Source organism: Archocentrus centrarchus, chromosome 3, assembly GCF_007364275.1.
Source record: "Archocentrus centrarchus isolate MPI-CPG fArcCen1 chromosome 3, fArcCen1, whole genome shotgun sequence".
Lineage (NCBI taxonomy): Eukaryota > Metazoa > Chordata > Actinopteri > Cichliformes > Cichlidae > Archocentrus > Archocentrus centrarchus.
In genome coordinates this window covers 5,470,833-5,489,079 of record NC_044348.1, presented here as the reverse complement: position 1 = coordinate 5,489,079, position 18,247 = coordinate 5,470,833, and the positions used below count along the sequence as shown (strand labels likewise).

The 18,247-nt window shown below is 39.7% G+C and overlaps 2 protein-coding genes across 3 annotated transcripts in view; one reads left to right on the top strand and one right to left on the bottom strand.

Annotated features, from left to right (window-relative positions):
- LOC115778091 (solute carrier family 25 member 44-like) overlaps positions 1 to 18,247 on the top strand; it is a 55,194-nt gene that overhangs the window by 5,018 nt on the left and 31,929 nt on the right. The gene's annotated exons all lie outside the window — the stretch shown is intronic.
- On the bottom strand, positions 635 to 10,595 carry rbpms2a (RNA binding protein, mRNA processing factor 2a). Of its 2 annotated transcripts, none has more exons than XM_030726116.1 (8): positions 10,150 to 10,595; positions 7,954 to 8,031; positions 6,589 to 6,627; positions 6,337 to 6,399; positions 5,172 to 5,322; positions 4,327 to 4,490; positions 2,775 to 2,847; positions 635 to 1,616 (listed from the first exon to the last, which is right to left on the bottom strand). In XM_030726116.1, exons 1-7 carry the CDS (start codon positions 10,417 to 10,419, stop codon positions 2,782 to 2,784), a joined length of 831 nt encoding a protein of 276 aa, XP_030581976.1. In that variant the 5' UTR covers positions 10,420 to 10,595; the 3' UTR covers positions 635 to 1,616; positions 2,775 to 2,781. The 2 variants fall into 2 exon arrangements, with proteins under 2 accessions (XP_030581976.1, XP_030581977.1); XM_030726117.1 differs by having other exon boundaries at positions 637 to 1,616; positions 4,342 to 4,490; positions 10,150 to 10,594.

Below are 18,247 nucleotides of genomic sequence, written 5' to 3'. Positions count from 1 at the left end.
ATTCAACTTTTTTTTTTTTTTTTAAAGACATACAAGTTCATTTAGGGGGCATCAAATCGATCTTAACCCATTGTGAACTGATGGTTTGACTTAAATATAAATGCCAACTGATACAATACCAATCCTGTTTATACATAGCTTAATTACCACAATATGGTCAAATGTAAATAGTTACCACAGCACCATTACCACTTCAATTAGACAGCTGGTCATATTGAAAAATAGTTACTTAAGAGTCCCTGGAGGATCCATCAGGGTTGGTTGAGCAGAGCATCTTACCAGCTAATGAGGGCAGAGTGTGGAGGTCATCTCCACACATGATGCAAACAGACACTAATGCAGTGGTGCATTACAAATGAAGAGTTGGCATCAATAATTCATACATCTGATGTTTCTGTGAGTTAGCATAGCATTGGATCATTTAGCTTTGATTGCATCAAGTCAGAGCCCAGTGATAAATGACAGACGTCCACATCTATGCATTCACTTCTTTTATTCATAAGATGGGATTTTTTTTTTTTTTTTAACATCTTATGCACAGCAGATACAAAGACAAACATGTTTCTAAACCACAAACTAAATTCCTCCATCAGTCTAATCCTGCTTCCCACTTCAAAATCCCCCCCCCCCCACCCCCCCAAAAAAAACAAAAAAAAAACGCAACCCTTTGTTTGTAGTCCAGTTTCACATTCTGAAAGATCGTTTTACAGCAATCTCATTTTAGCAGAATGGCACGAGCCATGTTCAGAATACTTCCACGTTTTGACAGATACCCACTTCCCCCTTTAAACAAATTGCACTTTTTCTTCTTTAAAACTACTTCAACAGGATTATAGGCTCAAAAAACACCAAAGAACACAAGAGACGACTAAACATCCAACTTATACAGGTTCAGTATTTAGTTGCACAAAAAAAAAAAAAAAAAAAAAAAAAGGAAAAAAAAAAAGCATAAATATACATTATGCAAAAAGTACAAAAATATTTGTACTTTCCTTTGCTCAAATAATGACAAACATTGATATGATCATAAGGACTGGGATTGTCAGAACATAGGGATGCATTCACAAGGTCCATGCAAGATAAGCCATTTACACAACAGCCTAGCTTTCACAGAGGTAAGACCAAGGTTCTACAGATAAACAAAACATTTCGCTGTCTAGGCCAAGGAAAAGCGGCAATACATACACTAAGAAAATCAGGATACACAGAATTCTGCGTTCTAAATTCATGCCAAAAAGACTAACATGCAATGACTTAACGCTTCTAAACCTCCCAGGAGTCGCAGTGATCCATGGAAGGACTAGCTTAACAACAGTAACTTCAATGCATCAATTTTCCTCAGCAATTATGAGCCATGGAGTTTGAAAAAGTTTTGCATGAGGTTTTTTTTTTTTTTTTGAAGTGTTAGGATGGTACCACAATAGTTGCCAAGGATAAGCTCAGATTGTCGACAGCAAACTGGTCTTAACTCAGGCTCCCCCCAGAGACAATCGGGAGGAGATATAAATACTGTTTGCTTATAGTAATGCACATTTGTCCATTAAATAAACTGATTAAATTAATGAAGAGCTTGGCAAACCTCACTTCAGCTGGACAAAGGTGTGGTTTCCAGAGGCCTGAAGAAAACAGGGGGAGGAGAGAAAAAAACAAAAAACAAAACAATCAAATTAATCTTAATACCAGGCAGCCTCACATTTTAAAACATTTAAAGAGACAGTGTGATGGTGCTCTCAGACTTCCCTTTTCCATCTGTGGTGCTAAGCCCCAAAACAATTGGTTCAAATTTAAGACATACATCTTAACAAGGCTTAAGAAGTCTCCAGTTACCCAAACTGCTGGACATTGTATTTAAAGCAAACATTACTCAAACAGGGGGCCTACTGGTGAATTTGGCGAGGACATAACAGCTGTGGGTTAATACACATTTGATGCATTAGTAAACATTTACAGCAGCATACACATCAACCTAAAAGGAGGAGAAATACCAACCCTACAGTATCTGTGTACATGGTAAAGTAGCTAGTGTCAAGAGCCATAGTTTGTCCATCAATAGAGGTCTATGGCAGAAAAATGAGCTGTGTGATTGGTCTAAAAGGTGAGTGTACCCATAATCTGCATTTGCCTTGTCAACAACTATTGGAGGTGGGGCTGAAGTCACTGCTTTATTCAAAATATGCCTATTCTGCTGTGTTAGAGCTTCATTGTGATTCAAACAGCAAGTTATTCCCCTCTGCTGGAAACATGCACCAAATTTGTGTTAATCCTCAGCTCGAACACACCTGTAAAGCAGTGGCAGTCGTATAACATCTTAAACCGATACAAATTGCTTCAAGTCGGCAAAGAAATGCAATTAAAAATGCAAAAAAAAAAAAAAAAAAAAAAAAAAAAACCCTAAATACTGGAATAGAAAGGGTAAGGTTTGTTTTAAAAAAAAAAGGTCAAATGAAAGGAATAATAAAATTTTTATGTCTTTAATGAGAAAAATTTGGGGCTGAGTTACAGAAAGGATGGGGAAGTCCTAGTTATATGAACCAGCATCTTACTGAATTTCAGCAGTAGGAATCACAATATTGCCAGCCCTATCCTTCAACAGCAGATCAGGTTGTCAGGCATATGCATTTGTTACCTCATTGTGCAGTGTTCAGTTAAACATTATGTTGTGTCATTATGCAGGTTTCAGTATGCATGACATCAGACTAGCAGCCTGAGAATTGTGGGTGGAGGGGTGGGGTGGTGGCAAGTCTAAAAATACTGTTTGACCAAAGGTTACTCACTAAATATCTAACAAAACTGCCGGGACTTCCATCCAGGCTGGGAAGTCTCAGAGGGAGTAGGGTACCAGCGCATCTAAAGAAACACAAACACAGTCATGTACACCAGACCATAACCAGGCTTCAGTGCTTCAATCCACAATTCTGCAGATTTCAACAATTAACACTCGTGAAATTTTACTTTTAAAAAGGCAGTTTTAGGAGGACTGCGAGTATCCCTTTAAGCCCTGGTCACTGAAGCCATGGGAGTGTGGGTCACGCTCATTCAGGACAACAGTCCTGGAGTAATTAACAGGCACGGAAATGTGGAGAGTGAACTTCTCCATGTGTTAAACATTTCCACGAGGTCAGAGCTGGTAGCTTACCTGTGACTAAACCCTGTGGCAAAATGAGGCCTCCTGTTTCTACACACTGCTACAGACCACAACTGCAAGGCCAGACTGCTTAACATATCCATACAGTTGTTTGGAGTTTCTTACATTTGGCGCATCACAGAAACTGAAAAAAGGCTGGGAGTCAGCGGGAAGAGCATTAGGATCAGGGCATTTTAGGGATCTTTCGTCAGAATGCAATTATAAGCTCCCCCCCCTTTGTGTTGCTACCCACTCAGCTTATGTTCCAACAGGAACATGGACAGTAAGTTGGCACTTCCAGAGAAGGCCATAAGGTCTGACAATTTCTCCAAGCAAATGCCTCACATTCCTCAGCCTCTTGTGTCTGACAAAAATGGCCAGTGTAATAGCTGCCTACTTTACAGTCTAGCACTCCCTCACACTCTTATTGCAGGACTACATTAGCTGACAATGAACTTTAAATGACCCAACAAGAGAAATATTTTCCATTGCTATTGTTACTAAAAGCCCTGCCTACTCCCGTGTAGTTGGCTGCACTACTGCTGTATCACAGAGTGCAATTAGGTTACAATAAAAACACTGCCCATTTCAGTACCAATTCCTCCCACATCACCATCATCTAGTCTTCTGAACTTTATTTCTGATTAAATTTGCAACCCAGATCCAATAGAGTCCAACACTAAAATGTTCAAACACAAAGTGCAGCTGCAATCTACGGTTAATGCAAAACCTGCACCAGTTCTCAGCTGGCAACACACACGCGCTTTAGCGTCAAATCTGGATTTTCAATATTAAGCCTTTATTTCACGCTGAAGACCTAATGATATTTTCAGTATGGGCATCTTTACCCCTTTTATCAAACATTATCCTGATCCGGCATTTTCACACGTCGACGCTGTCACTGTATTACCTTAGAGGACCACTAGGATTGTTTCTAGAAACTCAACCTCTGCTGTCAGTAGTGCAGTGTTGCATCCTTAATCTTCAAAGTTTTAGAATTACACACAATCTTACAGATTAACTGGACGAACTGAGTAAAATTAACACTTACACAAGAACCATGAATTTTATGTCATGATTTTGTATTGTGCCAAGGTGCAGGCATCAACTTTGTCTTTCTAAATGTTCCCTATGATATAACAATGCATACAGAGTGGAAACATTTAAAAAGGAAAAAAACAAAAACAAGAGGAGAAACACACCGGTTGGTCCCTCACCTGGGCGTGGAGGGCTGCGGCTGCAGCAGCGGCCGCCGGGTAAGTGAAGGCTGCGTGAGGGAGGCCTGGGGTCAGCTCAGTGGTATACAGAGGGTAAGGAGTCCATGCATCTGGTGATGCTGGGATCAGCGCTGCCCCTGTCAGATCATCTGAGGAAGCACAGGGTGGGAGGAAACAGAGCTGACTGACCTAACTAATGACCAACATCAAAAGCCAAAAAAAATAAATAAAAAAAATAAATAAATCAGCAAATCACAACTGGACAGTCATTCCCATTTATTCCTATGTGAATCAGACAAATTTAGTTGTAAACTCACCCACTTTTGAACTCCAGCATTTGGTCAGTTTGCAAAATTACAAGCAGTGCTAGAATAAAAGATACAGTCTGGAAGAGCAACAATGCAGCTTCTCAGTAAAATGTTTGATAAAGTTTTGTGAACTGTTTTATTGCTTCCCCTTCTTGTCCTTTATCAAGTAAATTTCAGCAGGAAAAACCTGGTCTGAAAGCAGCTAAAAACCTGTCAAAACCTAATGAATCTATGAGGTGTTTAGGCAAAAGAGCAGTGACAACTGCTGACTACAACCTGAAAGAATGCAGTTACCCAACTGGACAGAAGCAAAGCCGCTGTCATAAGACTTCAAATGACATGCATGCGCGTGAGTTAGTCCTTGATTTGTTAGATGTTTTTAACTTGTGGACATTTGCCTTAGAACCCCCCCCCCCCCCCAATATCCAAAGCTTGTAAAATGGGCAACAAGGACAACAGAGGACTGCCATTGTCAAGGTGAGAGTGGATGAGAGCCTACAGTGGTGCAGCTGTAAAACTTACATGGGTCCCGTGCAATGAAGTGTGCTCCTAGAGCAGGGTGGATATTTGTGGGGTTCGGTGTGGCCATCAGCTTACTCTTTGCCATCTTCGTGTTGGCTTTAGCAAACTCTAAGCGCAGGGTCTGGGGACTTTCAGGGTCAAAACGGATTCCCTGGGGGGAGAGACGGAGGGGAGGGAGGGACACAGTATCGTAAGGGAGGTGGGCTCAGTTTGAGGGGCTGTAGCTCAGTAGTCTCACATGGCCCACTTTCCTTAAGCAGAGCTCAAATACTCAGAATGTATCCTTCAAACTTCCCTTGAGCCAACACTTCTGTCACTGCGATGTGAACACGCCCGCTCCAGCTTCACTGAACTAAAACCCAGTCATAAAGATCATGTCAGCAAAATAAGGGCAGATGGAAGGACACTTCTGAAATATTCCAGCACGCCTGCATCATCTCCTCCTCGTGACAAAAATCAAGAGCACAGGCGACTGCAGGAGATCAATCACGTGAGCTCAGAGGAGAGGGAGATGAGGAACAGAGCCAATGGTGAGACTTTGAGTGTTTAAGTTTGTGGTTTAACCCTGCTTGTGTTCTTGTGCCCTAAGCGTTGTGCCCACATGCAGGTGAGTAGTATTTTGGTGTTTGTTGGTGTGTGTTTGTGTGTGTGACTGCTGATGTGTCTAAGAGGTGATGCTCGTAAGGAAGGCTAGGCTATGAGAGAGAGGAGTGTTAGATACTGCCAACGTGGGCTACTGAGTGACAAAATAAGAGGTTACACTACAGAAGACGTGTCCATATAACACTACACATGTGGCTATAGAACAAGTATTACAGTAAAAGCAGTGATATGCAAAATGAGGAAAGCTATACAGGACTAAGAAGGATGTGTATCAAGGTCAAAGTAAACTACCGTAAGGCTACAGGATTCTGGCCTCTTTCCAAAAATGGCCCTGCCATTGAATTGTAAAAGACAAAATGGGTTGGCTTTGAGAAATGTTAAAAACAAAAAAAAAAAAAACAAAAAAAAAAAAAAGGGGGGGGGGGGAATAAAAGACTAAGACCCAATCATTCAGGTTAAAGCAAAGATTAGAACAAATCTAATTGCATTTAAGATTTTTTTTTTTTTTTTTTTAAAAAGGAGAGAAAAAAATAAAAATCAGTAAAAACAAGTCATTGCTTACATTTAGTGCATTTTTTGCAGCTTCAGCTCCAGATCGACTGTCAAAGGTTACAAACCCGACAGGCTGGAAGACAAAGGGAAGAAACACACTGACAAGAGAGGCCGATGAAGCTACAACATGACATTTCATTCAAATATCACACTGATCATTTTGGTATCAATAATATTAATACAATGCTCATGGTGAAGCAGGGCCAACACAGCCTGGAGCACATTTAATAATGCATTAAAGCACTGATGGAAGGCATCTCACCTGTTTTGATGTTAACTTAATCAGTGACCCTTCATAACCCTGCGGGGAAGAAAGACAGCCAATTATCCACCCTGGAGTCACATGCAGGAAGTCAGGCATGAACGTCTCACTATATGAAGAGAAATCTGCTTTTGTGCACCTTCACTTTGAGCTCGGCAGCAGGCCATCTCAGACCCTTCTGTGACAAGCGTTTCACTTACATTTGTCATGCTCAAATTACATGCACGTTTCCAACAATTACAGCCTCCTGTGATTTGACTACACATAAAATACAGACTCAGTTTTATCCTCAAAGCTAAACAGAAGAAAATAGAGACTATAATAGGCCAAGCATGTGTTATCAGATATGCGAGGTTCTCTTTTGCATTCGTTTAAGGACAGATTGGGAATGACTTCCAAATAAAGCCACCAGTTTTATACAAAGTTTAATTTAAAAAAAACAAAAAACAAAAAAACACAAGAGTTAGGAATTTACTCAGGCTTTAACTAAGAAATGAAGGGGAATTTTGCCTGACTAGACCACTGATAGATGAGATCTCTCCTAAACCTGATTTACAGCTGTGGAAAATTAAACAACTTTTAGTGGCTGTGATAAATCCTTAGCAACAATCCAAAGCATGAAAATAGGAAGAATAGTTATTATAAACATCTCTCTGGAAGCTCCTGTAAAGGGACAAAAAGTTCTTATTTAAATGTGGTTCTGAATGTAAAAACTGAAATCAGATTAACCCTATCTGCACACAATGAGTCGTGTTTGCCTGCCGTAGAAGTAAAAGGACAAAAAAAAAAAAAAAAAAAGAAAAAAGGCAGTGTTACAGGTACAGTCAGTGGTTTCACAATGTACAAATGTTAGAAGAGGAAATAAAAATTTCCCTACACAGTGAGCGAGCTGGGTCACGGAGAAGATTGGTTGGCCAATCGTGAGAGCTACTCATTTACACATTCCACAAGAGCATCCATGTGCGAGGGATACCACTTTCAATTTGGTTAGTTAGGACAAGGGTGGGAGGGGTGTTTATGGAACTGAGTCCAGTCCAAAAAGCAAGTGAACAATGGTGTGGCCTCATTTCCATATATGCAAATATCTGTTCTTCCATTAATGGGTTGGCTTGCCCCCCCCCAAAAAAAGGAATGCTTTATTTTCAAATGTAGCTCAAAAATAATTACCTGTACCCTGGCCTAATCTTCATAGAAACTGTTCATGACTCTTCCAGTACCTGGCACACAGTAGCTATCTTTGACTTCTGAGTGACAAATCCACAGCCATTCAACTGATAACCCAAATGCCCCCAATATGGTTTCACAATCTGCACAATAAGCCTCATCACTTTTCCTTAGAACCGCTTTAGAAAAGCGGTAACTTGCCTTAAAAGGTCTGAAGAGAAGGTAAAGTTCCCGTGGCTTTATATCGACTGGTAGGCCACTGACAAACAGGGTTCGTACCTGCAGATGGAAAAAACACCACATCAATTAATAAAATAATGGAAAATAAGACAGAAAAACCCATTTCTGAGAGTATAGATTAAAAAAAAAAACTCTTAAAGATTAAATACCAAAAGAAAGCTTGGACAGCTGAACATGTGGACTGACCTTTAAAATAATCACGAATCAGCTGTTCCAGTGGTACAAGTTTCCCAAACTTTTCTTAAATGACTTAAATGGCCAAAAGCTAGAAGATATTGCAGTATGAAGTTTAGGCCATAACCCCCAGTTTAGCTGGTCAACATGAGACCATAATATTCCTTCTAAAACCATTACTTTTAGATTTCACAAAGACCTAAAATTATCCAGTGGGGAGTATGCAAGTCCTTTTAGCGATGTTTTGTCCTTCCACGTTAGTTTTTTAACCATGCTGCGACCTCTAAGACTCACCAAGTGAACTCTTTGATAGTCCTGAACCTCGGGTCAGAAACGACTCTTTAGAATGACCCAAACAGATGCCAATTTAATTTAAAGGATTATAAAATGTTGACTCAAAAATAATCAGTTATCTGTGAGAGAAAGCTGGGAGTAAAGATTTGTTTCATCCTGACATTTCCCCAACATGTTACACAGAAAATGGTTAACATAAAGACGTAGAGCCTCTTATAGGAAACCCCCTTAAAGAGGACCCTTGAACCCGTCTTGATCAGATATTGAAAAACGGTGCTGTGTATGGTCCAGTGTGGGCAGGAAAATAAACAGGGCGGTGCGAGGACCCATTAGTTCCCAGCCGGTGGGAAGGCCCTCAATACAATGGGGCTGCCAGAGGAACAGCACTGGACAACAGTGCACAGCATGACACCATTTCCTTCCCCTGACCCGTGGCCCCAGCCCTGTCGGCCCTCCGGCATTTTTCAGGTGCCGCACAGCAGCAATTCTCAGCCCTTTACAAGTCAGCATGTACAGAGACTGAAAACTTGCCCTGCTAGACACAACTCAGTGGAGATGTTTTAATTTATCCCCCCCAACTTCTCACCTACTGAGTGCCTCCAAGACGGCAAGCACATAAAGCCCAAGTCAGTGCACCCTGTATGGCTTTAATAAAATTTACAATGAATCACTTTTACACTGAGATGAAATTCTGGAAACAGCTGTTAATCATTGACAGGATTTAATAGGTGACCAGGGCCAGCTCCTTAATTTATCCTTTGCCCTTAATTACAACAAGAAAAAAAAATATAAAGCAAATTGGTCTAAGAAAAGTCAAGTGGCTACTCAAGGCTTTGTTGTAGCACAATGGGAACAAAAGGAATACCAACAAAAGGCCTGGTGCTCCCCTCAGTGTCTCTCTATAAGGAGTCATTAAAGAGGAAATGCAGCTGACCACACAGAAAGAAGAGTGACTGCTGAGAAATAAATTAGTAATTCAAAGAAACATTTTGGCTTTTAAAAAAAAACAAGAGCAACACCTTACAAATAATGTCATATTGCAACATTTGTTCAACGTTTCAGTTTCATGGTGACAAAAATGAAGTGGGGCAACAACTGTGCTAAAACAAAAAAACCCCACAAAACCCTGCAGTATCAGTACAAATGTATATACACCAATAAAATACAAATAAAGTAAATAATGCTAAATACGTCTTCAAATTAGACAGCATTTACAGAACATTTTCCCACTCCAGGCAGTCCGCTGATCCCCCCCTCCATTCAAATTGATTTTCTAAGGCAAATTTCATGTTTTTAGATTTCACATGCTTGATTTCCAACACCTTGCACGTCACATAAATTAAGCGAACCTCAAAGAATGAGAAGAGGGAAAAAAAAATTATGCAGTTATTTTTAACTGATTCAAATTAGTCTTTGCATGCTGGCGCCAATAATCCGCAAACTGAGATAATATTAAGATGTAAAATAAATATTTGGAAAAGATTACTCCGGTCGTGCAACTTTGGGAGGCTCCTCAGGTGGCGCAGGAATGCCCCTTTAATTTTCGCTCCTTTTAAACCGCTTCAGGGCTGGAAGAAGCTAAGAGACAACTTTGGAAAGTCTAAATTCGCGGCCGAGTTTTCATCAAACGCGAACAGGACCGGGTCACGGCCCGGCGCGGCAGAGAAATAAAACTTTGGCCAAACTCACCTCTTCCTCGATGGAAACGTTATTATTCGGCTCTGCGTCAGCTTTGAGACTCATGTTGACGGTCGCTTCGGCTGCTGCTTCGGCCGCTGCACAAAGTATCAAGTTTTTCCTCGTCGAGTGATATTTCCCCCAAGTGCGTCTGAAGCTGCAGTGAAAGTCCTGGTGGCGTTTGAACTTGAGCAGAGAAGATGTGCCGAGGTGAGGTTGTGCAGACGAGGACGGCGAGATATCCGAGGAGAGTTTAACAGCAGTACTGCGAGAGAGAATCATTCATAAAAGGGGGGGAAAGAAAAGAAACACAGACGCGCTAAACTAAAGGTGAGAAGGTGGATTTGTGCTCCGTGTGTGAGGGTGAGAGATGGGGGGAAAGAAGTGCGCGTAAAAACCAGAAAGCCTCTGCGCTCACATCAATGCCCTCAGCTGTGGGACTGTGCGGAGGAAGAACAAGTAAACTTTTTCCTCATTGGAGCGCGTCTCTCTCCCTCCTCCTGACCCCCCCCTCATCCACCTCCTCTCATCCACCTCCTCCGCCTCCTCCTGCTTTTCAATTAGGTCATCAATTATGTTGCAGTCTGCTGTGAGCCGTAATCAAGCTGCAGATCCGCCTCAGCTGTTGCAGGAAGCCCCGGTCCCTGCGCCGCTACATCACCGTTTCTATGGGACACCGCAGAACCAAGGGTAATGATAAACAAAAAACCCTTTAACTTTATGAAAATGTTGTTGGCGTTGGCGTTATTGTCATTAGGTATACGGTAACCTTATGCGTGTGTTCTTTTTCTCTTTGGCCTGCATCTTCTACCACCCACCCCCAAAGAAAGGAAAAAAAAATTCCTTTTTCAGGAAATATTTAGCACCGATTTGCTGAATTTGAAACAGTTTCTCCACGATGAAGCAAAATTCTGCTCTTTGTGTAAATTTACTTAAAATTGAATTGTTCTGCTGCCCATCAGTTTAGTGGAGATTATTTACTCACCAGTTCATTTGCAGAAGAATTTAAAAAAAAAAACAACAACAACAAACAAAAAACAGTTTACACAGTAAATTAGTATAAAGTGAAATTATAATAAATAAAATGTGTAAATGTACCAATGTTGGATTTACAGTGGATATCTTTACTTATACCATTTATATCTCTTGCTGAAGGATGAAGGTAAATGTGGTATTTCTGCTGTTCCAGCTCTGATTATTGATATTAGGAATATGACTGAATGAGGGCATACAGTGAAATTAACTCATCTAATTTACATTATTTTAAAATTATTCTATCAGATTAAAATGACAAAACTGAACTGATTTACAGTTTTCTTATACCTTTTAATAGCTAGCACACTACACAAATGCTCACAAATGTAGAACACAAAGTTTTCTCTTAAATTACATCGAAATGCTCCATCAGAAAATGAAAGCATGACGCAGAACAGTCTAAAACACCTCTGTGCAAAAAGAAAAAATATATTAAAGATTAGATTTATTGATGAGACTGATTTAATGTGGATTAATTTAATAAGCTACAAAAAAAAATTAGAGAACAGACCTTGTTTAATATTTGATATAAATGTAATTCATCCAAATGTTGTAACCTCTACAATTCTAAACAAAAACATGTAATAAATAATAATAATTGTGTGTTAATTGTTTTGAGCTCAAGTTGGTGTAAGAGGGGCATGGGTGGAGGAACGGCTTGCGTTGTGTATGGAGGCTCAGTGCTGGACGTGAGCCCAGCATGCAGCTTGTTTCCTCACAACAAGTCAGCTTTCAAAGGCCGGCCAGTTTCCTGACTTTGTATAGGAACACAATCAAGCCCACGGGGCGAGGGGAGGGTGTATTCTCACTGTACTTCTTTAGTGATTTGAACTAAAAATAGCCAAGCTGATTTTTCAGTGTGTTTCTGCACACTTAACCCGAGTGGTTCATATGTACATACGCAGAGACAAACAGGGGTGCAGTCGGTCGATGAGCACAAACAGATATTGGAGCAAATCTTTAAATGATGGAAAAACAATCTGTTTATCTCCCTGTGATTGTCTTGTGACTGTATTTCAATGCAGGACTAATTTTATACCCTGCAGACTCAGTCCAGCTCTTTATCTTAAACTGTACATCAGCTACTAAGTGATTCTCTGATCGAGAGACCAGGAATCATTTGTTATTTCAAGCTTCTCCTCAAATACAGACTTTAAATATTTTTGTATTTGAACTACATATTGGACAAAAAAGATATTTGAAGAAATGTCTAATTTGGCACAGTTACTGATAAAGAAAATCATCATTTGTTGCTGGCCTCAATAAATCTGTGCACAACTACACAAACTTTAATGTTTCTAAAACTGAGAAACCCTGAATAAATTAAATTGTCATTGGATTTGATTTATAAAGGGTGCAATATGTTGCTGAAGGGTCAGACGAAGCTGGAGACAAAGTCAGCATCTCTGTTAGTAATCTTAATGGTTCTGGCCAAGATGAATTAAGGATTATAATCTGCTCTGTAAACTGGGATAAAGGGAAGGCTGGTAAGTAAGTAAATTTATTTACATAGTGCCTTTCAACATCCAACTCGCAAGGAGCTTCAAATCAAAAAAACAAAAAAAGAGCAGGAGTAAAATGACACCAGGACATCGGCGATAAAAATAAAGTTCAAAAACAGAAACACAGTAAAGTGCTACCTGAATCTAACTGGATAGCTAACAAACACCATTTGATGTTTTAGCTTTTTTTAAATGACTTAAATTTTATTCAAGTCTCCTTCCTGCTCCTTCTGCATACATGGATTAAAGCTTTAGCTCGATCAAGCTGTGAACAGTAACCTGGATATTTCGGTTCTTCAAAGACACAGATCCATTAAGTCAAAGCTGGGAGCTGCCTTAATCAGTGTAGAAAAGACGATATGATGACTTAAGTGTTTTCCAGCCATCAGGCTTTTCAATTCTCATACAAATATATGACAGACATATGAATTTCCCTCTGGGATCGGTAAAGTTATTCTTATTCTTAAAAGACTCATTTCTCATTTGGAGACAAAGCTTCTTGCCATGAGGTAGAGTTCTGTGGTTTATGGGGAAAAACACACACAGTATACAGCAGAAAAGCAGAAGTCTGTCTTTTCTCTGCCTTGAACCAGCGGCTATATTATGCTTGATTTTGGAAGACAAAAATGACACACACCACACTCCGGTTGCCCTTTAAGTAACGCTCACTGCTTACGAAATATTGACTGTGCTTAATTTCTTCAGCCTCTTTTAATGGTTTTAATGCACAGGACTTGCTATATCCTGTGTCGTCATGCACATTTGTTGTGGGTATGCAGATGATTTGATCGATCTGCAGCATCATATTCGGTTTTAAAGCAATGACTGATTGTCTTCAAGAAAATTTTTTTTAACACATCATTCAGTATATATAATTTGTATAGTCATTGTATCAGTTTGCTAAAACTCGTTAAAGAAACGTAAAAAAAAATTAGATTAAAAATCACGAGCACTTGAAAAAGTTAGGCATTCAAAAAGCAACACTGAGTCAGAGAGGCTAAACCTTTAATATGCCAAAAGCAATCTTCACTGCTAAAGATAACTTCGTGTGGATGCACCACAAAAAATATGTCATATTTATTATATGTCTCTTTGGTTGAATTTAAAAGAACACTTGATGTTGTTTGGAGGTACACTCACAGACCTCTTAGTGCACAGTGGCTTTACATAATTGAGGGCCGAGCCATTTATGCTTGAAAAGAGATGTTTATTTTTATCTGTATTTTCAGATTGCTTTAGTGCATTAGAGTATGTTGTCTCTGATGAGCTGAATAAAAATGGAAAAAACGGTCTACTTTTCTGGACCTGCTAGATGAGTGCCGTCTGCTTTTATCGATGACCGCGTTTGTCAAAAATAATCTTTCCTTTCAACCAAATCAGCAGTTACACATTGGTCTGTGTCACCCTTTAATAAAAACAACAACAACAACAACAAAAATAACGAACAGCAAAAACAAAAATAGCTTCTAGTCACCTATACTTGAGCAAAGATTGCTTGATTTTAAAGAATCGAAGAGGTGAAGATGCATAGAAATAAAAAAATAAAGTACAGGAAAGTTTTAAAAAGTAAAAATATTTTAGTGTAGCAGGACATCATATGTTTTTTATTCCAACCATGGTTCCAGCCCTCAGGCTACTCTACATACATATGTTGCGATATCTGATTCCAAAATGTCCGACCCTACCAAAGAAATTTCCTGTCCAGTGATCTTCATTTAATCATATCTGTTTTACATTTCACACATTTACAAATGTATCTTAATTCAAGCTGTCTCTTTGTGACATTTTAGCAGTTAGCCTATTTAACCTCTCAGCCTCCACTGTCCTGATGGTGGTCCTGCAAACGTTGTTCAGAATTTCTAGATTAGAATTTGTTTATGTTAAACCACAAATCATAGAAAAAGTTATGCAAATGAGTTTTATCGGAAATGGCATTTGAATATTTCATCAAGTGTAAAAATGATTTAATTTCAATCAGAAGACATTGTAGAATAAAACATTAGTTAACATGATAAAAGTGCAAAAGTAGATGTTAAATATGCTTCCTGGACATAGAGTATTTTGTTAAATTACCCTTCATTGTATCCACAAGATAATCCAGACAGTTCAGGACCATTAAATCTGATTTTTCCGCCCTCTCTTTCAAACCACAAACACCTGACAGAAGCTGAGACTCTATAGTTCAGAGGCTCTGGATAAGCCTCATGTTTTATTTGCGAAAAGCGGCCCCATTGTCCCATAAGTCACCTCGCACAGCACTCTTCTGCTTCACGCCACACTGCGCCTGTCCTACTGCGTTAGCGTCACCCGCTGCTAAAGCACTTAGCTTGTGTTCTCCATGTCCTCTGTGGTACAGCCAAACATCCATTTGGAGGTCTTAGGAAACTTTGAAGCTTTTTCACCCACTCACTGAGCGAGGGAGGCGCGGGATGCATTTGTGACGTTTCATGAATACTTTGTCCAATAAATAGCTCTCTTCATGAATGCATTAAAGCCAATCAAAGACATGGATGCTGTTGGGCTTTTACTCTAAAACCCATATAAACTGGATTTGCTCAAATAAGAGATTTTATTGAGAGTTTCATGCCAATAAAATCTGTAGCACACTAGACAACCAATGATGGCACCATTTATCCATTTGGTTGCCACGTTTTATCTACTGCACTTTTTTGCTAACACTTGTCAGACATTGTCACACCTGCTGTGAGAGCCAGAGAGGACAAGAGCAGGGTGACAAAGCAGCTTCTTATGGTGGAAATCAATCATCCCCCATATACTGCACTGTGCTGATACATGCATCAGACATACCCACACTTTTAGGGAGCTTTATCCGTAGAGCATATTAGCTGTCACTTGTGAATTTCCATTTAAAGCAAGAGTGTGTAAGATTTGCTGAGTACTGGCAACAGCGGCCTCTGTGGCTGCAAGTAGTGAATACAGAATTTTGGTGAATCCAATCCTGCTGGGCTCAAGTTAAAGTGGTAAAAGGTCCACAATCTACAACTCTCATCCTTAATAATGGCGAAAATATGGAACAAGAGAAGAGTTAGAATATTTAATTTGAAAATAAATGGGATGAAAACACATTAAAATCTGAAGATAAATCTGAAAAACCAGTGAGGGCACTATCTTTGTAAAGGTCTCTGATAACTTAAATGCTTCGATTGTGCCACAGAAGATAGGTCACATTAGTAAGAGCATGGGGAAACATGATTTTTCAATAACGACATCCTATCTACAAAATAATAACTCGGGTGAGTGAAGCCAATAAATCAATTTATGAATATGGGAAGACCCATAGTATAAAAGAAAGTTGGGAAGGGCAAGACCACCATTAAATGTAAATTGTTGCAACAAAAACGATCACAATGTGAAGGGCCAGTTCTTTCCTCCACTTGCACCATACTGAGAACGAATAGTTCTTTGGGAATCACCCAGTTGGTGCAAAAATACCATTTTATGTCTGTCAGACTGTGGCATTATTGTACACTGAACTAAAGAAATGGGAACAAATTATGTGTTTTTATGACAAGCTGCAAATTGCCTAAAGATGCAACTTGTCTTATGTGTGGTCACAACACTGGTTCATCTGTTGAGTTAGATGCCTTTTAATGCTTCAGAAAAAAATCAGAAAGTCTGGAGAACCATTGCTCAAGGTCACGTTAAAAAAATAAAGATGGGCTCCTTGGAAGCAAAATGTAAAGAAATGGGGGTGGCATTTTTCATTACTGTTGACGAGTTTTACAACAAGAGCTGTGCTCCACATACCTTTCAGTTTACTGATAAGAAGGCAGAGGTTATTGACTGGCCCTCAAACTCTCCTGGATGATTCATCACTAAAATCAGTTTTATTGATCAACCCACAAATCCCTGGAGAGAAAAAAGAAGCCCAATTCTGCTGTCGCTTCAACAACAACAATAACAACAACAACAACAACTAATTCAGCTTCTAAGAACTTAAGTCATTTTATGTTTGGATGAGTTTTAGGTAAGTGTTTCATGACAGAATGCAATGCATGCAGTTTTGGCTAGTTTGGTCCTCTAATTCTCCACATTAACATCTGATAAAGGAGCACAGTGTTAAATTGTTACATTTTAGACTTGTGTTCATGTAATGAAAAACACTGTTTACAAGAATAAACACTTTAAAAAATTACAGTATAATTATATCAACTTTTCCAACTATAGTTGGAGTGGAGATATCGCAAACATGAAACTGGAGCATGAAGATGGTTAACACAAGTTAGCATAAAGACTTGGAACTTAATCTAAAAATCTGTTAAATTACTGCACATCAGATTATTGCTTATTGGTATAGTTTACTCCCTGTGATAGCCTGACTACTTGTCCAGGGTGTACCCTGTCTTTTGCACACTGATTAGGGACAGTCAGCTGATCCTTTTCACCAACTCCTCAAGCACTCTAGCACCACCAATGGATCAAAGTTGGAGGTTTATTAATGCACATTGCCTTTGAATATTGTGCCTAAATATATATAAAAAAATGGCTTCTTGGATGAAGTCAAGGTGGAAGAACTCCATCCATCTGTCCTTCCATCCTCCATTTATTCAAAGTCAGGTTGCGGTGACAGGAGGCTAAGCAATTCAAGGTGTCCCTCTGACCAGTAACCCTTTCCAGTTCCTCCCAGGGGATCCTGATGTGTGCCCAGGCCAGATGAGGTATATAATTATCCCAGCAAGTTCAGTGTCTACCCTGGGGTCTTCTCCCAGTTGAGCGTAACCAGAAAACATCCAAGGGGAGGCACCCAGGAGTCATCGTAACCACATGCCTGAACCACCTCTATTGGGTCAATTTAACATAAGGGAACACTGAGATCACCCGCTGGATGTCCAAACTCCTCAGCCTACAGTGCTGTGAAAAAGAGTTTGCCCCCTTCCTCATATCTTATTCTTTTTTTGCATATTTGTCACACTTAAATGTTTCACATCATCAAGCAAATTTTAATATTAGAGAAAAAAAACCTGAGTAAATCCAAAATGCAGTTTTTAAATGATAATTTCAGTTATTAAGGGAAAAAGGTATCCAAACCTATCTGGCCCTACATGGAAAAAGTACCCCCCCCCCCCCCCCCCCCCCCCCCCAATTAAATCTTGAATTTAACTGTGATTAACAATATTTTTTGGAAAGTGGAGTTCAGTTTCACAAGCCTCACCTGGGCCTGATTACTGCCACACCTGCTGAATCCAGAAATCACTTAAATAGAACCTGTGTGACAAAGTCAAGTGGGCTAAAAGATCTCAAACAGCAACACATCATGCCACGATCTAAAGGAAACAGCTGAGAAACAAAATCATTGACATCAGTCTGGAAAGGATGACAAAGGCGTTTCTAAGGCTTTGGGACTCCAGTGAACCACAGTGAGAGCCATTTTCCACAAATGGAGAAAACTTGGAGCAGTGGTGAACCTTCCCAAGAGTGGCATGCTGAGCAAAATTACTCTAAGAGTGCCTCAGCAATTTATCCAGAACAATATCTAAAGAACTGCAGGACTCACTTGCCTCAGTTAAGGTCAGAGTTCATGATTCAACAGTAAGAAAGAGACTGGGCAAAGA